This window comes from Larimichthys crocea, chromosome VIII (genome assembly GCF_000972845.2).
Source record: "Larimichthys crocea isolate SSNF chromosome VIII, L_crocea_2.0, whole genome shotgun sequence".
Classification (NCBI taxonomy): domain Eukaryota; kingdom Metazoa; phylum Chordata; class Actinopteri; family Sciaenidae; genus Larimichthys; species Larimichthys crocea.
Genome location: NC_040018.1, coordinates 18039591 through 18053367, shown reverse-complemented (window position 1 = coordinate 18053367; position 13777 = coordinate 18039591). Strand labels below are relative to the sequence as shown.

The following is a 13777-nucleotide window of genomic DNA, read 5'->3' as shown; positions in this document are numbered from 1 at the left end:
GCGTGTGAGGAGGCTGTTAATGTGGTGTGTTTCAGTGATAAAGTGTTTGAATGTATTGCCATCTAGAGGCGTGTAGCAGAGTCTCCATGCTCCTATAAAAGCTGCCAGCGCCAGATGCTGCTATTGACAATGTGCATATGTTAACCGCTTTATAGGCCACATGCCTCACATATTTCACTGGCTTTTAAGGTAGAGAGATCTCTCATTCTCGCTCACTTAATCTGTCTCTCCCTTTTGCCACATTTATCTTTTTTTCTCTCCCACTTTAGCTTTCATCTTTTTTTTTACCCATCCACTCAATCTCTCTCTCTCTCTCTCTCTCTCTGTCTTACTATTTCTCACACACTCCCCCTTTCTGTCTCTTTCCTTTTTTATTTCCTTCATCAGTTATTAACATCAGTTACTCACCTCTTGCTTTTTTTTTTCCATCACTCTAACCTATGTCGCCTTACTTTATTTCATTCCCGTCCCTTTTTTTTCTTTCGGCCTTTATGTCTCACTCCCACTGCCCCTTTCCCTTTCTATGTCTCTCTGGCGCAAAGAGAGACACCCAATGTCTGTCTTTCTTTTTGCGTCCCTCCCTCTCTCTCTCTCTCTCTCTACCGAGAAGTGCTGTGATTTGCAGGAGGATTTAGCTTGTGTCTAGGTGTCTAGGGGCTTATTAATCCTATTTTACTGTGGATGAAAAACACGTTGGCTCCCAGACATGAAAACAGTGAATACATGCATTCTGGTTGTTGTTCAGACAGTTCATCCTTGGTGCCACGCTACGGTGATTTGTCAGGGTTTTCATTTGATTCAGTTTGAATTGGAGCCTTTTTGATCCTCTTGCCGCTGCACTGAAGTGGGTTACTAGTTAATCTCTTTACATATGCTTGCTTATGTGAAAGTATACAGTCTGAACAGACATTTTTATGAAAAACTGCAGACTCAACACGTGAAAAAATATAGCCTCCTCTGTTGTACTTTCAAACAAATATGTTCACACAGAGAGGAACATCACTCTCATAGCTGCTTTAAAGCTCACAGTCATAAACAAACAAACAGGCAATGCTACATCCTGGAGCCTAGTGCTCCCTGACTACCATGTCATTGCACGCCAGGGCCTTTTGAAACAACAGTGTGTCTCTTATCAATTAGTAAATGGTGTTCCCACTGTATCACACACACACACACACACACACACACACACACACACACATGCACTGCCCCTGTGTCTGCCAGGGTGTTGGGCTGGGTCCCACTGCCTAAAGCTACTGGCAGACTCGCTCACTGCTGTGTGTGTGTGTGTGTGTGTGTGTGTGTGTGTGTGTGTGTGTGTGTGTGTGTGATATGAAAGGGTGCATGTGTGACATAAACACTCAATCTGGAAGCTTTGAATTCACCCATAAGGGACGGCCGCCTGCCTGCCAGTCTCTCTGTCTCTGCCACTTCTCGGGTGTCTACTTACTTCACCATGGCAGAGCCTGTATGTTTAAATGTTGATATCACAAATCCCATGTCATGTCATCTTAGCTTGCCATTGTTTCAGTGTGCCTTTTCATTCCCCATTTAATGAGTAATGCACTGGTTTTTATTCATGCAGGATTTGTTGGTGTAACTAATTTCCACTCGCTCTCTTCTCTTGCTATGGCATGCTACCCACTTCCCGTTTTCCTTTCCATCTCTGTTCTTTTATTCTCTCTCCTTTGACCTATTGCCCAATTATTCCTTTGTCTTTCCTCTTTTCTTTCTCACATCTGCCCATCCCTCTCTCGTACTTTCTCCTACATTTTTACCTCTCATTCCATCTCTCTATATATCATACTGTGGTGTCTCTTTCTCTCTCAGGGTTCAGTCCTAGAAGCGCCAGTCTATGGTCTTGAACCGTACAGTGAGTATAGTCTACGAGTGGAAGCTGTGAATGATGCAGGTAGGTCGCTCATTTAAAATATCAGGGATAAAAAATATCAGCACCAATCATTCAACCACTCTATTGAGTTTGGATGTTTTGTAACTCTTCAGGTATCGTGTCCAGTCCATGGGTAGGCATTAGGACCCTGGAGGCTTCTCCATCTGGGCTGGCTAACTTCACAGTGGAGCAGAGAGAGCAGGGCAGGGCGTTACTGCTGAGCTGGGATCAGCCAAGTGCTCCAAATGGGATCATCACGGTACATACTGTACAAACACAGAACGTACTGTATATCAAAGTGTACACACAGCATTGAGCAGATGAAGCAACTTTTTTCCCCTATATCTGTAACTAAATAAATCAGCAACAGATTCACATATACTTCACTCCAGCAATAGCCCTGCAGCTGAAGTCAAACATACACACTTTACCACATCTTCATCACTAACCATTATGTACTACTTTAACTCTTCTCTTCCTTCCCTTCTCCCATTGCACTGGACTTTCCTCTTTCCTGCCTCCCCTGCCTCCTCCAGATGTATAACTTGTACAGTGAGGGGAACCTGGAATTCAGCGGTCTATCGCGCAACTTCCTGTTTCGTCGTCTAGAGCCATGGACCACATATTCTTTGACTCTTGAAGCTTGTACCTCAGCGGGATGCACACGCACCCCACCTCAGCAGGTAACCACAGCAGCAGCTCCACCTGCTTCACAGCCTCCTCCAAGGCCTCTCTTCGTTGGCCCAAACAGTGTGTCTCTCACATGGGCACCACCCTCCCAGCCTAATGGGCCAATTGGAGAGTACTTCTTACTTGGGAGAAGTCTAGAGGAAGTCGGGAGGGGAAGAAGTAATGAAGAGGGTACTGAAAAGGGAAAGGTAGGTGAACGTAAAGACACTTCTCTGACGATAAAGACAGTGATTTCTTGTTTTTGCTGTTATAACTACTAAAGATATTATGTTAAAAAAAATGCAGCGAATTTCACAGTATGTCTTAATACAACTAATCAACCTTTATTCATCCATAACAGGTGTTGTTCAGGAAAACATCCCCACAACATGCTGACTCGTTGTCATACACAGTGACAGGTCTGCGTCCCTGGACGGAGTACGAGTTCAGTGTCCGTACTCACAACCCAGCTGGACACACCCAAAGTCCCTGGGTAACTGTGACAACCAGACAGGCCCCTCCTCGTGGGCTGGCTGCCCCAACAGTGCATCACCTTCAAGGCCAGCCCAGTGAGGTGTTGGTTTCCTGGACTCCTCCTTTGGAGCCCAATGGGATACTTCAGTCTTACAGGATTCAGAGAAACAATGTCAGTTTCTCATTTAGTTTTGACCCGACTGTCCTCACCTACACCGATGAAGACCTCTTGCCATTTTCCACATATAGGTATTACTTACTTATATGTAATGTTTCCTTGTGAGGATTCTAAATATCTCCATAAACAAATCAATATTTGATGTCAGTTTTATTAAAGACATTTATTCTTTTCTTTTCTACAGCTACTCAATCCTAGCTTGCACATCTGAGGGATGCATCAAGAGCCCTTATACAAACATCACAACTCTAGAGGCTCCACCTGCCACAGTGCAAGCTCCCACAGTGAACAGCTTCACATCCAATAGTATAAACATTTCTTGGAGCAAACCACTCACACAGAATGGAGAGGTGACCGAATATGTGCTGAATCTGAACAACGAAGAAGCTTATCGTGGGAGAGACCAAAACATAGCGTTGTCAGATTTGCAGCCACACACGTCTTATCAGCTGGTCCTTTTAGCTTGTACCAATGGCGGGTGCACAACCAGTGCCACAGTGTCCACTGTAACTGAGGAGGCTCCCCCCACTGGGTTACCTGCCCCAACTCTTAAGGTGTGTTTGTTTATTTATGACTTACTGTGAAGCCTCTGATACTAGCTGTAAAAATACCCCTGTACCCAATTCTGTAGATTTGAATCCAAATAAATCACTTGCTGATTAGTACTGAAAACATTTCATCGCTGATTCAAGATAATAATAGAGAATAGAGATAGAGAGAATAATTAATAATAAAAGTCTGATTCAAAGTACTGTGCATGTTTGTATGAACAAAACGTTTGGTTTGACATTTTCTTATGCCCTGTTTGATGTGACCTTTGACTTTTTCCTTTGAAGGTCACTGGCCCAGAGTCAGTAGAGGTTAGCTGGAGACCACCAGAGCACCCTAATGGTATCATCACCGGGTATGAGCTCCGCAGAGATGGTGAAGTTATCTATGTTGGCACAGAGACCCATTACCACGACTTCACACTATTGCCAAGCGTGCAATATAGCTACGTTGTCAGTGCCAACAATAGCAAAGGGGCAGTAAGCAGCGCAGCAGGCACGGCAAAGACTCACCCATCTACTCCTTCTGGTGTCGGTCTCCCCACACTGATGCCACTGGGACCAGGCCAGGTGAGTCGTTCATCTAGTCAGTTCATATAACAGTTTAATCATGACTTTACTATTTGTTGTTACTTTGAACTTGTTGTTTCAAAGTTTGGGCTGTACGTTGTTTGTCTTTCCAGGTGAGAGTCGAGTGGAGCCCTCCAGCCCGTCCTAATGGAGACATTGTGAGTTACACTGTGCATCAAAGAGATCCAGTCCAGCTCAGCATCACCAGCACTGTGTTCACTCCAGAGGACAATGACTTCTCTAACCGTTACACCACTCTGCATGGGCTGGTTGCTTACCACAGGTCAGTCAAAGCAGATTTCCACCACAGTTCACTTTTTCATGCTGCAAATATGTTTGTGATTGTACTATATGGTACATGTATAGGTAGCAAGAATATGTAGTTTTTGTTTTTTTATTGCAACGCTGAAGGTTGTATATTTTATATTTCCCTTGTAATAAGTACTCTAATGAGGGAAAATAAGAGGAGGAATAAGAGATAAAAATGGATGATGAAGAAGGGAACAGACTGCCATCTCTTGGTAACACGAAAAACACTCACACTTGAAACACTATCCAGGGACTGTTGTATACTTTTATTTCACTCTCATTTCAATCAATTAATAACTTACATTTTATTAAAAGCAATCAGCCAATGCATTCTTTAACATATATTGAAAAATGATATGACTGAAAGTAAATCTCTAAACTGATGAAAACTTTGGTTTATTTGGTTTTAAAAGGACAAAAACAAAGAAAGGGGGTCTCAAAAAGTAACCAAGTATGGTTTTATATATTTTCCAGATCTCTTCCCAGAAGTAGCAGGCATTTCAACATTAATACTTAATGTCATTGTGTAGTTTCTGTTCTGTTGTTTTGCCCCAACAAAGTCTTTGTCAGGAGACACCTGCCCGCTAACTAATGCTGTATTTCTGCAACTTGTGTTATAAATTAGGATACTAATGCACTTGTCAAAATGCAAATACCTTGATTAGGTGAAAAACAACCTCTCAAATGAGCTGCCAAAGGACGTCGTTAAGACTGTGGCGTTTTCAAAGCAAGAAATAAAGAGGGAGACAGAGAAGGGAATTAACCTTGAACATATATCTATCATTGTCAGAAAAAACACAGCCAATGACCAAAGACTGTATACGTGTGCGTATGTAAGAGGGCATATGCAAGAGCAGTTGTGTGTACTGTACATGTCAGTGTGCTTGAATATGTGGCTGTGTATGTGTGAGTCTGTGTGTGTGTGCGGTGATAAGATTCAGATAATAAAAGCTCATCATCCTTATCATCTAAAGATCACTCCCCCTCTCTCTCTGATGACCTTTTATCCATTCAAGTCATCTTTATCACCTTCGCTCTCTTTTTCTCCCCCTCACTCCTCTCTGTCATCTTCTTTCTTCCTTTCTTTCTCCAAGAGAAGCAGTGCTTCCAAATGATTTACCTTGTTATGCTGTTTTTAGTCTGATAAGGCTCAATGGACATTTGGTTGAGACAAACAAATAATAATAATTTCAAACATGTTGTTAATTACTTAATTTATGACTGGCTGCTTTACTTGCTTGACTGTAATCATATGTTTGAGTCACATGTGTTTCTTTCGGACAGTTTAATCTCACACGGTATACAAACATCACTGATTTTTGCATTGTGTGTGTGTAGGTATGAAGTGAGAGTTGAGGCTTGCACAGCGCTGGGTTGCTCCTCTAGTGACTGGTCACCTGTACTCACTCTCGAGGCTCCCCCTGCTGGACAAACAGCGCCACTGTTAGCCCTCCAAGCTGACACACACACTGGCCTGCAGACCACCTTTCTACTCACCTGGGCCCCTCCAGCTCAGCCAAATGGTAGAGTCCTGCATTATGAGGTGTACCGCAGACTGGACCATACCACTGACATCAACAGAAGTGATCCACCAACACTTGTCTACAGCAATATCTCTACTACTTGCAAAGATGAGGCACTCCAGCCATATACTGTATATCAATACCAGGTACAATGCTCTGTGCGTTTAATTATGTGTGTGTTTTTACATGTGTTTTTATTTGTATTAGAAAAAGAGAGCTTGAGCAAGGTGTCATGTGTTTTGAACATGTTTTAAAGTTCACGGATATTATTTTAATTGAAAAACAAAGGGAATACGGATTATTGACATCCTACATCTGTAAAGTTGGGGTTAACAGAAATATTACAAAAATATATGATAACTCAAAAACACAGATCACCTTCGTAGCTGTGAACTGTAATAGCTACCCTTTTTCCTTACTTCAGAAATGTTTACTTTTTCTTGTCCTCTACAGTGGACATGGATTTTATTATGATCTCATTTGGAGATTAGATCTGATGTGAGTGACACATTAGAAGATGTTGCCTGTTTTCACAATGAAATGTTTTCAGTCACGCACACAGACACACAGATCACACATGCACCTCAACTGATAAAGTCATCCATATTCGCCAACATACACATACATACACACACGGTAAGTAATCAGACAGGTGTTAAATGGCAGGGTCCATATTCATGCTGTTGTGCTGTGCATTGGTACGCTAATTGACAGGCTAGCCCTTTGGAAGCAACAATAACATTAGCATTCCTGCCTGTCAGACATATGAGCTGAGGCCAGAGAACCTGTGTAATTGATTGAGTTTGCCTGATTGTGGTGCCGTCTTTATTTACGAGGGTCCTAATTTATGACAGGAGGAGGGAGGGAGGGAGGAGCTTTGGGAGATGACGGGCGGGCAACAGAGCCATTAATCACAGGGCCCTCAGAGCACCCACTTCCTGATTACCAGCCAGCCAATCGAATTAACTGTTAGCCCCCTTGGTAACAGAGCCTGTATTGGAAAGACCTTTTAATGGTGACCGCTACACGTCCCCTGAGGATTTGTCAGTGGGGGACTGGGGTACGTGGACAAGGTGGTTGTATGTGTGTGAACACATGTACACAGTGGTGTGTTTGTGTGTGCACGTAAACATTTGTGGAGTGTGTCAGAGAGAAGCGAAGAAACAGTATCAATGTTTGGATATTCATATGAAGTTACTGATCAAGCCATTTCTCTCTATTTCAAGTGTCCACCTGTCTATCCTCTCATCTACCTGTCTTTCTATCTATCTGACTGGATTTATTTTTATTTAGTTGTTAATCTGTCTGTGTACCTATCTGGCTCTTATCCTTTCTCTGTGTTGGAGGCGTACACAAGGACGATAAGTCAGTTCAGTTTAGCACACCACAGTGCAGAGAGAGAAATCATATTAGGCTAATTACACTGGGTCATAAGCTCCTATTGACAGCTTTATGCTTGGTTTTAATTACTGCCCACTTTCACACAACTTAGCCCCTTCACCCCAAGTAGATGCACCCGCCAAGTAGCTCTGTTGGCCTATCAGAGAGCTCGAAACGAGTCCGCAGTCCAACCATCCAATAAAAATGCACTAATACTGTCTGCTAGTTTCCTGAAGTCGTTTGTTGCCATGGCGGCTCCTTTGCTGCCATGGCAGCTAACAGCATATATTTTTATTTTGTGTCTAATAAGCCAAATCACGGCCCAATAGGAGGAGAGAGGACAAGAGAGGAACGCAGTAAAAAGTCTGTAGATGATATAAGGAGGAGGAGATGAGTTCTACCTTTTAGCGCTGGATCAAGGGCAAGGTGATCTGGGCTGACTTTAGTTTTGAACTTTTTCTCTGTTCTGTCTATGTGGCACAAACTTCTTAATCAAGCCCCAAGTGTTGCGTCACATTGCGTCTTTAGCTGTGTTGCTAGTAAGGGGAAGAACATGGTTGTTGCTGGGTAGAAATATTTCATTGCAGCAGTTATAATTTGTATCATGACAGGAGCTAATTTAATTGAAAGTCTTTTAAGCAACAAGTCAAGTCACTGTTGCTGTGTGGAAACTACATACGCATTAGAAAACTTTTTCTTTTACGTGATGCCAAGGCACTTTTTCATCAGGATATTAAACTAGACATTTTGTGTCCTTTCTAAGTGCTCTGTTCCATTAATACGTTGATCCAATTGTGTATTTTTTTAGATACGTACAGTAAACCAATAATATAATGTGCATTATGTGAATGACAAACAAATGTTTGTTTCATTTGTATTTTTATGTTGTAGTCTAATAACTACTGTGTACACACACGCACACACACACACACACACACGCGCACGCACACACAAAATGGGGGCATCTCTCACTGTCGCACTTCTTTTTGACCTTTTCCTTATCAGGGTGACAGCATGCCCTTTACCTAACGTACCCTCTTCCTTCCATCCCTCCACCCATCCTCACTTCTCCACACAGGCTTGTATCCTTTCCTTCATTCTTCTTCCTGCCATCCATCACACCATTACCCCTTTTTCATCCACTGCACAACATTGTGGACATTATACATAAACACAGAAGCGTTAGAGGACTTGCTGCTTCACATATTCTGTTGGGATTGTACTGTTATGTTACTTTTATGTCAACTCTAGCAACACATTGCACTGATGAGTGACATATATGCAACCATCGATATCAGGTCATCAATATCAACACCTTGAAAACAACACAAGCTACACTAAGTTGTATTTTGCTTAATAGTTGCTTTCAGTCTGAATTCATCATTAGTGAATCTGTTGTTAATTTCAGTGGAAGCGGAAAAGAGAATAGAACAGGATGAAGACATTATGAGCAGGAAAAGTGCAGCATCAGCTGGTGAAGTCAGGGTGGGGCACAATAATGGCCCATCACTTCATCCCCTTTAAAAACAGCAGACAGTTTGATGGGCCAGTGGACGAGTCCAGGTCGGTCTCTCTGAGACGAAACCGTAGGTGCAGAGTCACAAGTCACAAATATTAATACACAAATAAATGTTGAAGGGCAGATGTGTCTGTTCCTTTTTGAGCTTAATGGATTTATGTTGCATTGGACACTAAAATTTAGTGTTTGTTCAAAATGATTTTATTAAGTGACTATAAAGGTTGCCTACACTTAGGCATATCTGGATACATTTGTATGCATAGACTGATGTAGCTGCTACAAATACTGAGATAAAACAATTGTCTGGCTGCTTACATGATTACATATAAGAGCAGTAAATATGCCATAAATATTCCTGAAACAAAACCTTTGATTGAATATTGAATATTATTCGGACCATCAAGATGATGTTTTCAGATATTCATAAAGGTAAAATATGCTGATGGCTTTCAGGACACATCCTGAGGACACCTACTATACTGAGATTATTTTACTGTATAAACTTCAACACTGTGTGAGATAGCTCATCGGACTGATCTATACAAATGCACACATGATTGTGTATACCTACATCTCTTTGGATAGCTGTAGTGGACAATGGTTTTGTGTTGCATGTATTGTATTGATTAGTGTAAGCTATTATAGTACAGTATTTTAATCAAAAGCTGGTGTTTGTGATGTGTATTTAAATATACACTGCAGTTAAAGAAAAAAATGAAAGTGACAAATGCACAGTTTGGCATACATGAAAGGATTTTTGTGAAGTTGGAGTTCATTTAGAGCCACAAAATAAGAAAACGGTACAGTTCAAAATGTATTCAGCTTCCTCTCCTTGTGCCTTGTCCACCCTTCCTCTTGTCCTCCTCCTCCTGCCCATTCCCAGTCTCTCCATCTTCCATTCTTCTTTCCCCTCTCCCATCTCAGTCCATCTGTCCTGTCACTTAGATCAATCAGTCTGATTGATCATGGCCTAATTGACTATTATTGAGGTTAATTCAACTCTTAACACGCTTGCATGCACACGCATACACGCACAGAACCTGCTATCACAACTACAAACAACACACCACACACACACGCAGACACACACTTTCAACAGTAAAGCTCGGACTCATCCATCTGCCTTCTGCACTACTTCTGACAGGCTACAGATGACTTACACATGCAAATCCCCACCCTGGCTGACCCGGTGCTGTGTACACCCTCTAATTATACCCAACACAAGCACACAAATAAGATTATTCTGTGTGTGTGTGTGTGTGTGTGTGTGTGTGTGTGTGTGAGAGAGAGAGAGAGAGCGAGAGAGAGAGAGAGAATAACTCCTTGATGAAGGTGAAAAGTAATTGTCATGCAGATATGTTAGTGTTGGGTTGCATGTTGAAAAGGTTCTGCTCTCACTGCTGATGGTAGTTTTGATGGATGGTCCAATGAATTGACTTATATCCTTTTGGTGGTCTGGTGGATACTTGGTAATTAAGAGAAGCTTTCATCAGTAAGAGTTAATAAAATGTCTGAAATCCTAATGACGGGAGAAAAAAGTTTATGTCTGGCTCTTATTTTGTGTTGCATGTTCTCTATGCATTCGTCACCAATATATATGTATATATGTGTATTTCATGATACGATTGATTGTTATGTGCTTTTGACCAACAGGTGTGGGCAGTGAATTCAGCTGGTCATTCTAAAAGTGCGTGGGCCAGTGAGAGAACGGGACCTGCCCCACCTGAGGGTGTACGGCCGCCTATTTTCCTGAGTGTTTCAGCGACTTCAGCAGTAGTGGACATCCGTCCTCCAGCCCGACCCAACGGAATTGTTACCCTTTACAGAGTGTTCTCACTGAACCTCAGCAACCACACTCTGGTAAAGAAATAATTCAGTAATGTTTATGGAGGTTCTTGTTTGATTTCTGTTCTATCTTCTTTTCCATTTTCTATGACTATAATCTCACTTTTCTGTGATCAGACACACTTTCCCTCCTCTTCCTCTCTGGACCATGCACTGTATGCTACTGAATACTGTTGTGACACAAAATCTGAACTCACCCTCACACTTTCCCCTTCCTGTAGCTCTCAGAGGGTACATCCCACCAGCAGACACTGCATGGTTTACATCCTTACACTCAGTACCGGGTAGGAGTAGAGGCCTGCACCTGTTATCAGGTAATGATACTCATATATTTGTACATTTCTAATCTGTTATGAAAGATATGATCTAACTGTTTTCATATGAAACTAAGCAACCATTAGTATTGTTCAACACAAGACAACTTACTTCCGCTTGAGTAATATTTATGTCAAGTCATAAATTACTACAATTTAACTGCTTTTCTTAAATAAAATAGATTGTTATGGTGCAGAGGCACTTGTTCCTCCAGAGTTTTACTTTTTATATTGCAAAACAAGCCCCAGCCTGTATATGTAGATTTTCTGCATAGATACTGTACTTGTAGGCTCAGAAAGAACATGTTTGAAGTCTCTGCTCTGAACATTTGACAGTGTTGTAGTCAGGGCCCACTGAGTGAGCTCCACACCCTGGCTGCGCCCCCAGCCCACCAGCCTCCTCCTCGCCTCGTCACCCTGACCTCCCGCTCTGTTCAGCTGGAATGGGATGAGCCTATGTCACCTAATGGAGTCATTGAAAGGTGAGTAGAAAACATAAATAAAGGAAAACATTAAAAAAACCAACTGTGACACAGACAGCATGAACATATACAGATAGCACAAAATCTTTTTCATACTCACAACTCTTTTTCTTTCTGTTTCCAGCTATGTGCTGCATCTCAGATCAGCCTGTCCGCAGCCCCTCCAGCCTGTGCCCCTCCCTTGCGTTGAAGGACCAATAGAAGTCTGTTACTTTGGCAAAAGCCAGAGCTACAATGTGACAGGTCACTTTGTGTTTGTGTCAAGATATTTTTAGAATTTATAATAGCTCTAAAATGTCCAGACACGTTTTACTGTAGCAAAGCAGCACTGGAATATCACTGAGAAGAAAGCTTAGACTAAGAAAGAGCAAAAACAACAATAATACGACTTTTAGTAATCGCAGTTTAGAATTTCTAGTTGTGAGTGATCCATTAGTAATATAAAACCAAGACATTTATAAAGACTGAAGCAAGCCCCATGAGTTTGGAGGCAGGCGGTGCTTCATAAACAAGAGCAACTGAGCTGCTCTGAGAGAAGTGACAAAAAAGGATAACACCAAATTATAAGGACCTTGAGAAGTACTTGCATAGTGTGTTGTCGATCTGTCTGTCTGTGATTTGTGTGAATAACAACTGAACCAATCTGCGCAGGTCTCCAACCATACTCCACCTATGAGCTGAGAGCTGCCTGCTTCAACAGCATGGGTAGTACTGCCTCCAACTGGACTACTGTGAACACACTCAGCGAAGGTAACAAGTGTGTCCAGTCCCCCACCACTCCCAGATAACCAGTCATAAAAAAACATTAAAAAAACACTTCTCTTCTTTTCTCTCTCTCTCTCTCTCTCCCTCCAGCCCCCCAGTATGTGTCTCCTTTCTCAATTGACAGTAACCTGACAGTTATCTGGCTGGACTGGGCGGGGTCCTTCTCTCTTAACGGCTACCTGAAGGAGTATAGTGTGACTGAGAGCCAGCTGAGGGTCTATACTGGTTTCTACAGCTATCTCCATATTCCACGCACATCACAGAAAAGTGAGAGTACACACATACCAAGCAAACACACACACATGCCCACATACAAATGTATACGGGGTGGTAACACAAATAAACCACAAAAAAACCTTTCAAGAGGAATGTGTACTGCAGACAAAATACAGCAGCTGCAATTAGAGAAATACACTACACCAAACTAAATGTGTTGTTAGACAGTCTAACTTTGTTAAATAGATATTAATAGATATTGTAAGATGTATTGTATTGAAAGATATTGTTCAAACTAATTGGCTTTGTCTGACTGGTGCTAACAAAAAATGGCAATGAGCTACAGATAGCTCATGAACCTTCATTATATTTAGGTATTTCTTATTTGATTGGCTGTCAGGGCAACAGGGTTAGGAGAGCAAAAAAATGTGTCTATAACGAGTAGCTTTCCTTCAAAATAACCACCAAAGTCTCTTTGTTCCTATGTATGAATACATCTCACCAATCTGATTTCATTTGATGTATGTACAGTATGTAGTCTTTATAGAGTCAACCCTACAAAAAAAAATCTGACTTCTTTTTAACTTAAAATATTTTCTTCTCTGCTCCTCTTAGCTCTGTCATTTCAGGTGACTTGTACCACAAACACTGGCAGTGCCAGTAGCCCCATCATCAGATATAGCCCTGCCACAGGACTAGGTAACACTGCACACACACATCATTATGTTTGTATCTGTCCCTGACACCTCCTTCCTCATTTCAATTCAGTGAAACTTACTATGCAATACATGGTACTTTATTTCTCTTTATTTAATTTAATTTATTTCTCTCTCTCTCTCCCTAGATCCTGCTGAGCCTGAAGACAATGGTCAACAGGGTGTCAGTATGTCAGCAGAACCAGTTTACTCTGAGCTGTGGTTCATCTTGTTGTTAGTCTTGCTGGGTCTGTTTCTACTAGCCATTCTGCTGGGTCTAGTTCTGCGAAGGTATTCTAATGTAACATGCAGCATGTCAAAGGTTTAGGGCATAGATGGAATAGCAGGAATTTCTGTTCGTCTAGCACTTATATAAAACTGCGATAAAGCTTTTTCAAA

General features: G+C 41.8%; 1 protein-coding gene across 1 annotated transcript in view; it reads left to right on the top strand.

The window, feature by feature from the left end:
* Positions 1–13777, top strand: part of ush2a (Usher syndrome 2A (autosomal recessive, mild)) — a 195514-nt gene that overhangs the window by 177707 nt on the left and 4030 nt on the right. The window contains exons 77-92 of the mRNA XM_027281636.1: positions 1831–1912; positions 2005–2150; positions 2428–2769; positions 2922–3283; positions 3397–3766; positions 4049–4330; positions 4444–4613; positions 5978–6308; positions 10715–10921; positions 11128–11220; positions 11557–11702; positions 11827–11945; positions 12354–12452; positions 12558–12734; positions 13299–13382; positions 13528–13669. Coding sequence (XP_027137437.1) covers positions 1831–1912; positions 2005–2150; positions 2428–2769; positions 2922–3283; positions 3397–3766; positions 4049–4330; positions 4444–4613; positions 5978–6308; positions 10715–10921; positions 11128–11220; positions 11557–11702; positions 11827–11945; positions 12354–12452; positions 12558–12734; positions 13299–13382; positions 13528–13669 — 3152 coding nt within the window. The remainder of the gene's footprint in view (positions 1–1830; positions 1913–2004; positions 2151–2427; positions 2770–2921; positions 3284–3396; positions 3767–4048; positions 4331–4443; positions 4614–5977; positions 6309–10714; positions 10922–11127; positions 11221–11556; positions 11703–11826; positions 11946–12353; positions 12453–12557; positions 12735–13298; positions 13383–13527; positions 13670–13777) is intronic.